Source organism: Colobus angolensis, unplaced genomic scaffold (genome assembly GCF_000951035.1).
Source record: "Colobus angolensis palliatus isolate OR3802 unplaced genomic scaffold, Cang.pa_1.0 Scaffold22, whole genome shotgun sequence".
Taxonomy (NCBI): domain Eukaryota; kingdom Metazoa; phylum Chordata; class Mammalia; order Primates; family Cercopithecidae; genus Colobus; species Colobus angolensis.
In genome coordinates, this window is record NW_012115377.1 from 1,341,942 (window position 1) to 1,350,132 (window position 8,191).

Consider the following 8,191-nt stretch of genomic DNA (forward strand, 5'->3'; position numbering starts at 1 on the left):
CCGCCTCCGCCCCAGCTGCTCTGCGGCCGAGGCCCCACCCCGTCGCGACCCCGCCCGGATCTAGCCCCCCACCCCAGCTTGGGACGCAGCCCCCCTAACATCTTGGCTTGGGGCCAGACACGTGCCTTCTAAGCCCCCCACCCTGCCCAGTATCCCAGTCCCATCCCTGACCCCCATCCCCCACGCCCTCCTTCCTGGCTGCGGACCAGGCGTCCCGGCCCCCGCCCCACCCTCGGAGGACGTCCAGCCAGCTCCGCAGTGCGGACCCCACCGACCCTGCCCCGGGGAAAAGGAGCCGGTCGGAAGCCCGGATCCTTCCGAGCAGGATCCTCCCTCCCAGAATAACCTGCCCTTCCCCAAGACCTCCCTGCCCCTCCCCACTTACCTGGCACCTCCGCATCCCCGGCCCCCAGGTTCCACCTTTGCCCAGGTAATTTCTTTCTCCTTGCTTGTCCTTCTCCGCCAGGTAGGCCCCACCCCTGTTCCGAGGCTAGCCCCTATCCCAGGCTATCCCACCTCCCTGGGGTTTTTCCTTCCACCGAGAACCCTTTCCCCAGGTTAGCCCATTTTCCAGCAGGCATCCTTTTCCTCTGGGGTTTTCTGTCCCCAGGCTAGCCCCTCGCGCCCCACCTTCAGGATGTAGGTATCGAGTTGTAGCCTTTGTGCTCAAGCACACCTGGTTCGGGCCGGGGTCTGTCCCTTCCTCAGAGGTTCTCTGTGAGCCTCAGTTTCCTCTCCTGTAATATGGGGTAGCTTAGGGCACCCAGCTGCTATAGGTGAGTTGTATCAGTCCGGAGCTTCACCTCCTGGCTGGTGCCCAAGTTCGAGAGCGTGGCGGCCCCCACATCTCCTCTCTGGATCCCTGGAGGGGAGCATGGGTCAGGGAGCCTGGCCAGGCTGAGGGACTCACCTGCCTGCCGTGTGTGTGCGCACGCGTGTGTGCATTTGTGTGTGTGTGCATATGTGTGCACGTGTACATGTGTGCGTATACGTGTGTGCACGTGTGTGTACCCGTTTGCGCACATGTGTGTACGTGTGTGTGCACCTGTGTCTGTCCACACTTCTGGTGGTGCAGGAGGCCCTGAGGAAGATCATCACAACCCTGGCTATGAAGAATGAAGAAATTCAGAGCTTTATCTATTCCCTGAAACAGATGCTGCTGAACGTGGAGGTGAAGGTGGTGGGGGAGTCCTGGGCAGGTGGGGGGAGGGGAGGAGGCTGGAGGGTGCAGCCATAGGAACTGGCCTATTGCTGTTAATGCCTGTGGGAGGTCTCAGTTTCCCCGTCTGAACACGGGCTTTGGCCAATCCTGGCTGTTCCGACCCAGGCGAACTCGGCGAAGGTGCAGGAGGACCTCGAAGCAGAATTCCAGTCCCTCTTCTCTGTCCTGGAGGAGCTGAAAGAAGGCATGCTTATGAAGATAAAACAGGACCGTGCCAGCCGCACCTACGAGCTGCAGGTGAGGGCTGGGGGTATCCTCCTCTCCCCCTCCAACCCCCTACTCAGCAGAACGTAGCTGGCCTCTCATCTTCTTCCCAAAACTGGGGGCTTCTTGAGTTTCTGATCTCTCCCCTGACCCCTCCCTGTCCATGGCCCCATCAATCCTCCATCCACCTGTACTCTCTCTTTTTTTTGAGATGGAGCTCTCGCGCTGTCGCCCAGGCTGGAGTGCAGTGGCAAGATCTCGGCTCACTGCAACCTCCACCTCCTGGGTTCAAGTGATTCTCCTGCCTCACCCTCCCAAGTAGCTGGGATTACAGGCACCCACCACCACACTGGGATAATTTTCGTAATTTTAGTAGAGATGGGGTTTCACCGTGTTGGCCAAGCTGGTCTCGAACTCCTGACCTCAGGTGATCCTCCTGCCTCAGCCTGCCAAACTGCTGGGATGACAGGCGTGAGCCCCTGTGCCCAGCCTGCCTGTGCTCTCTCTGAATCCCTTCTCCATCATGGTGTCCCCGCGTCTGGCTCAGATCTTCCCCTTCTGTCTTCACTCAGTGCCTCCGGTTTCTCAGCCCTTCCCACTGGCCCCCCAGATCTGAAGGTATCACTTCCACTCATACACCACCCATGGCTCCCATGGGCTCTCACTCAGACTCCAAGCTGGGATCACACAGGCTGCATCCAGACCTCCTGGGCAACTTCCTGACATCCCAGATTCCTGTCCCCAGGCAATCTGGCGCCCTGGAGCTTGGGTGTGGCCTGGGCATGTGAGTTTTTGGTTTGTTTGTGTTTTGAGACAGAGTCTTGTCCTGTCACCCAGGCTGGAGTACAGTGGCGCAATCATGCCTCACTGCAGCCTCCGCCTCCCAGGCTCAAGTGATCCTCCCACCTCAGTCTCCCAAGTAGCTGGGGCCACAGGAAGGTGCCACCACTCACAGCTAATTTTTGTATTTTTTGGTGGCTCAAGCGATCTTTCTGCCTTGTCCACCCAGATTGCTGGGATTACAGGCATGAGCCACTGCACCTGGCTCATGTGAGTTTTTTTTGTTTCATTTTTTTTTTTTTTTTTGAGATGGAGTGTCGCTCTGTCACCCAGGCTGGATCAGTGGCACAATCTTAGCTCACTGCAACCTCTGCCTCCCAGGTTCAAGCGATTCTCCTGCCTCAGTCTCCCGAGTAGCTGGGATTACAGGCGCATACCACCACACCCAGCTAATTTTTTCTACGTTTAGTAGAGATGGGATTTCACCGTGTTGGCCAGGCTCGTCTTGAACTCCTGACCTCAGGTGATCCTCCCGCCTCAGCCTCCCAGAGTGCTGGGATTACAGGCATGAGCCACCTCACCCGGCCTTATGTGAGTTTTTAAGGAAGGAATTCCCCATGGATTCTGTTCTGCTCCCGGAGCCCAGCCCCATTTGCTGGGGTGCTTGAGGCTGCAATCTCCATCTCTCACCTGGAGTTCGAGAAGGCCGTGGTACCCTGGATTCTGAATGGGGTGGGGAGCCCTCGGGGGGGCCTGAGGCAGTGGGGTGAGTTGTCCCCTCCTTTGGTGCCTGGTATCCACAGAACCAGCTGGCTGCCTGCACGCGGGCCCTGGAGAGCTCCGAGGAGCTTCTGGAGACAGCCAACCAGACCCTCCAGGCCATGGACAGCGAGGACTTTCCTCAGGTGGGTGCCTCTGATGCTGCCAGGTAAAGAACAATGCGCCCAGTCACGTTCGCATTTCAGGTGAACAAGCACATTTTTAGTGTAAGTGTAGCCCACCCATGCGATAGTTAGCAAAAGCACATACTGATAACAAGAAGGTGTCCAGGCCGGGCACAGTGGATACGCCTGTAATCCCAGCACTTTGGGAGACCGAGGCGGGTGGATCAGCTGAGGTCACGAGTTAAAGACTAGCCTGGTCAACACGGTGAAGCCCCATCTCTACTAAAAATACAAAAATTAGCTGGATGTGGTGGCGGGCGCCTGTAATCCCAGCTACTTGGGAGGCTGAGGTGGGAGAATCGCTTGAACCCGGGAGGCAGAGGTTGCTGTGAGCTGAGACTGTGCCACTGTACTCCAGACTGGGCAACAGAGCGAGACTTCATCTCAAAAAAAAAAAAAAAAAAGAAAAGAAAGAAAGCGTTCAGGCTGGGTACAATGGCTCATGCCTGTAATACCTGCAGTTTGGGAGGCCAAGGCAGGAGGATTGCTTGAGGCCAGAAGTTTCAGACCAACATGGGCAACATAGTGAAACCCCGTCTCTACAAAAAATAAAGTAATTGGCTGGGTGCGGTGGCTCACGCCTGTAATCTCAGCACTTTGGGAGGCCGAGGCAGGCGGATCACGAGGTCAAGAGATCAAGACCATCTTGGTTAACATGGTGAAACCCCATCTCTACTAAATATACAAAAACTTAGCCGAGCATGGTGGCGGACACCTGAGGTCCCAGCTACTTGGGAGGCTGAGGCAGGAGGATGGTGTGAACCCGGGAGGTGGAGCTTGCAGTGAGCTGAGATCACCCCATTGCACTCCAGCCTGGGCGACAGAGCAAGACTCCTTCTCAAAAAAAAAAAAAAAGAAATCTTTGAATGTTGTTTTGTTCCTCTCTCTAGGCTGCCAAGCAAATCAAAGATGGGTAAGACGCTGGGGTTTGGTCCCCACCCCACTTCCCTGTCCCTGGTGTGAAGACAGGGGCCGCCTAGTGAGGGTGTCTCAGCCCAGAGTCCCGGACGGCAGCCCTGGGGAGGGGCCCGCTTGCACCACAGATGACCAACCCTGGGCCCCCGCACAACGTCTGCCACCTCCTTCCCGCAGAGTGACCATGGCCCCTGCCTTCCGGCTATCATTGAAAGCGAAGGTCAGTGACAACATGAGTCACCTCATGGTGGACTTCGCACAAGAGCGGCAGATGCTACAGGCACTCAAGTTCCTGCCTGGTGAGAGGGGCACACACTGGAGGGCCAGGACTTCCGGGGAATGACCTGGGAGGCTGTGAGGCCCTGAAACAGGACCTGGAGTAAGGTGGACGGCCAGGTGTCTGAACTCCACCTGGGGGACGTGGAGCCCTGATAATTCCACGCCCTGTGGGGGGGTAGAGTCCTTATGAAGCCCCACTCCTGGGTGGAGTCATGGGAAGACCCCACCCACTGGGTAGTGGCATCCTGGGAAAACTCTGTCCTCAGGAGTGGAGCCCTGGGAATACCATGTCCTGTGGCGGGCGGGTATTCATCAAGCCCCGCCCATGGGTGGAGCTATCAGAAAGCCCCACCCACCAGGGGGTGAGGTCCTGGGAAAACTCTGTCCCCAGGGAAGGAGCCATAGGAACACCACACCCTGTTGGGGGAGGGTTCTCGTGAAGCCCCACCCATGGGTGGAGCCATCAGGAAGCCACACCCACCAAGGGGTGAGGTCCTGGGAAAACTTTGTCCCCGAAGGTGGAGCCCTGAGAATACCATGTCCTTGGGGGAGCAGAGTCCTCCCGAGGCCTCCTCCCTGGATACAGCCATGAGAAGGGCACACCCACCACATGGTAGCTCCTGGGAAAACCCTGTGGAGGAGCCCTGAGAGGGCCATGCGCCCAAGGAGAAATGGGCTGAGAACCCAACCTGTCTATGATGCAGCCTCAAAGAAAGCCACATACCTCATTGGCAGAGAATTTGGAATAATTCTGCCCCTAAATCATGGAATCCCGAGAAAGCTCAGCCCTCCCCCAACCCGCTGATGGAACCTTAGAGTCTCCATGGCTGGGCGCGGTGGCTCACGCCTGTAATCCCAGCAGTTTGGGAGGTCGAGGTGGGTAGATCACCTGAGGTCAGGAGTTCAAGACCAGCCTGGCCAACATGGTGAAACCCCGTCTCTACTAAAAATACAAAAAATTAGCCGGGTGTGGTGGCGCATGCCTGTAATCCCAGCTACTCGGGAGACTGAGGCAGGAGAATCGCTTGAACCAGGGAGTTGGAGGTTGCAGTGAGCCAAGATCGCGCCACTGGACTCCAGCCTGGGTGACAAGAGAAAGACTCTGTCTCCAAAAAACAAATGTCTCCACCCCCGCAAGCGTGGAACTCCCCCCAAATTGGGGACCATGCCCCCAAAATTGTCCATCATGTAGTTGGACGGCCCTGCAGCAAGCCCCCTGCCCCTGCACCAGGCACAGAACCCTGACCCCCTCTCCCTTCCGTCCTGGGCAGTGCCCAGCGCGCCAGTGATCGACCTGGCCGAGTCCCTGGTGGCAGATAACTGTGTGACCCTGGTGTGGCGCATGCCGGACGAGGACAGCAAGATTGACCACTACGTGCTGGAGTACCGGCGGACCAACTTCGAGGGCCCGCCCCGTCTCAAGGAGGACCAGCCCTGGATGGTCATCGAGGGTATCCGGCAGACAGAGTACACTCTGACAGGTAACGGCAGCGTGCGCCAGCTCTGCCCAGCTGTGAACAGCAACCCCTTCCAGGCTGCCGTCTCGCCATCAGTCACTGGGGACCTTGGGCATGATCCCCAAAACTCACGGAGTCTGGAAGCAGCCTGAGGAGGCGGATCAGAAGTATGAGACAGTGCTGGGCGCAGTGGCTCATGCCTGTAATCCCAGCACTTCGGGAGGCTGAAGCGGGCGGATCGCCTGAGGTCAGGAGTTCAAGACCAGCCTCGCCAACATGGTGAAACCCCGTCTCTACTAAAAATACAAAAAAAATTAACTGGGCATGGTGTCAGGCACCTGGAATCCCAGCTACTCGGGAGGCTGAGATGGGAGAATCGCTTGAACCAGGAAGGCGGAGGTAGCACTGAGCCAAGATCACGCTATGCCCTCGCACGAGATACCCTCCAGCCTAGGCAACAAGAGCGAAACTCATCTAAAAAAAAATAATAATAATAATAATAATGAATATATTTTTCTAGACATGGGATCTTGCCATTTCCCTAGGCTGGTCTCCAACCCCTGGCCTCAAGCAATCCTGCCTCAGCCTCCCAAATAGCTGGGTACTGTCCTCGGAGTAGGGAACAAAGCAGACAGTAATCTTTTCCCTCCTGGAGCTAGCGTTCTGGATTCACCCTCCAAGTATTTGGGGTCCTCCTTGGCAGTCACAAGAAATTGAAAGCTGGCCAGGCATGGTGGCTCAATTCTGTAATACAGCACTTTGGGAGGCTGAGACAAGAGGATTGCTTAAGGCCAGGAGCTGCAGACTAGCTTGGGTAACGAAGCAAGAGCCCATCTATAAAAAATTTTTTTTTTTTTTTTTTTTTTTTTGAGACAGAGTCTCGCTCTGTCGCCCAGGCTGGAGTGCAGTGGCGCGATCTCGGCTCACTGCAAGCTCGGCCTCCCGGGTTTACGCCATTCTCCTGCCTCAGCCTCCCGAGTAGCTGGGACTACAGGCGCCCGCCACCTCGCCCGGCTAGTTTTTTTGTATGTTTTAGTAGAGACGGGGTTTCACCGTGTTAGCCAGGATGGTCTCGATCTCCTGACCTCGTGATCCGCCCGTCTCGGCCTCCCAAAGTGCTGGGATTACAGGCTTGAGCCACCGCGCCCGGCCAAAAAAATTTTTTTTAGTAGAGATGGGGTTTCACCGTGTAGACCAGGATGGTCTCGATCTCCTGACCTCGTGATCCACCCGTCTCGGCCTCCCAAAGTGCTGGGATTACAGGCTTGAGCCACCGCGCCCGGCCAAAAAAATTTTTTTTTAAAGTTACCTGAGCATGGTGGTCCCAGCTACCAAGGGAGGCTAAGGTGGGAGGATTGTTTGAGCCCAAGAGTTGGAGACTACAGTGAGCCATGACTGCACCACCGCACTCCAGCCTGAGCAACAGGGCAAGAGACCCTGTCTCTACAAAACAGAGAGAGAGAAAAGGAAGGAAGAAAGGGAGGGAGGGAGGGAAACCCAAGGAATCCACTCAGCTGTTGGAGGTAGGGTCTGAAGGGGGAAAGCCTCATGAGATTAAAAAGCCATCCTGACCGGGTGCAGTGGCTCACACTGTAATCCCAGCACTTTGGGAGGCTGAGGCGGGTGGATCACTTGAAGTCAGGAGCTCAAGACCAGCCTGGCCAGCGTGGTAAAACCCTGTCTCTACTAAAAATGCAAAAACATTAGCCGGGCGTGGTGGCGGATGCCTGTAATCCCAGCGACTCAGGAGGCTGAGGAGTGAGAATCACTTGAACCTGGGAGGTAGAGGCTGCAGTGAGCAGAGATCGAGCCACTACACTCCAGCTTGGGCAACAGAGGGAGACTCCGTTTCAAAAAAAAAAGCCATTCTGATGGGGAAACCCTCAGGGGCGGGGAGAGGCTGGCTGACCGGTTAACTGGCGACATTCTCTAGCTGCTTTTGGGCTGTAATCAGCCGGCTGGTTATCTGTAATTAGCATACGAGGTTAATCATGAGCTGGCTAATTGCAGGGGAAAAAGTCACCAGCCGCAGGAGAGCTTGTGAACAGCTATTGGCTTATCCTTCGCTTGAGAATCAAAATAAACACACCCCTTTAATTTGTTGTAAATAGGATTCCTCAAATCCCTCCTCCAAGCGCCTCCGCCTTTTGGTTTTGTTTTCTTGTAACTTTGTATTTTGAAATAATTATAGATTCATAGGAAGTTGCCAAAACAACTAAAACAAAAAGTACAGTGAGGACCCACGTAGTTAGCATAAAACCCGGGAAATGTGGACTCACATCTTACTGGGTTTTTTTTTTTTTTGAGACAGAGTCTTGCTCTGTTGCCCAGGCTGGAGTGCAGTGGCTGGATCTCAGCTCACGGCAACCTCTGCCTCCTGGGTTCAAGCA

General features: G+C 55.8%; 1 protein-coding gene across 1 annotated transcript in view; it reads left to right on the forward strand.

Annotated features, from left to right (window-relative positions):
* Nucleotides 1–1,071: 1,071 nt before the first annotated feature.
* The window catches only part of FSD1 (fibronectin type III and SPRY domain containing 1), a 14,835-nt gene continuing 7,715 nt past the window's right edge, over nucleotides 1,072–8,191 (forward strand). The window contains exons 1-6 of the mRNA XM_011943463.1: nucleotides 1,072–1,171; nucleotides 1,328–1,459; nucleotides 3,010–3,111; nucleotides 4,041–4,063; nucleotides 4,243–4,364; nucleotides 5,616–5,825. Of these exons, the coding sequence (XP_011798853.1) occupies nucleotides 1,109–1,171; nucleotides 1,328–1,459; nucleotides 3,010–3,111; nucleotides 4,041–4,063; nucleotides 4,243–4,364; nucleotides 5,616–5,825 (652 nt within the window). The 5' untranslated portion in view covers nucleotides 1,072–1,108. The remainder of the gene's footprint in view (nucleotides 1,172–1,327; nucleotides 1,460–3,009; nucleotides 3,112–4,040; nucleotides 4,064–4,242; nucleotides 4,365–5,615; nucleotides 5,826–8,191) is intronic.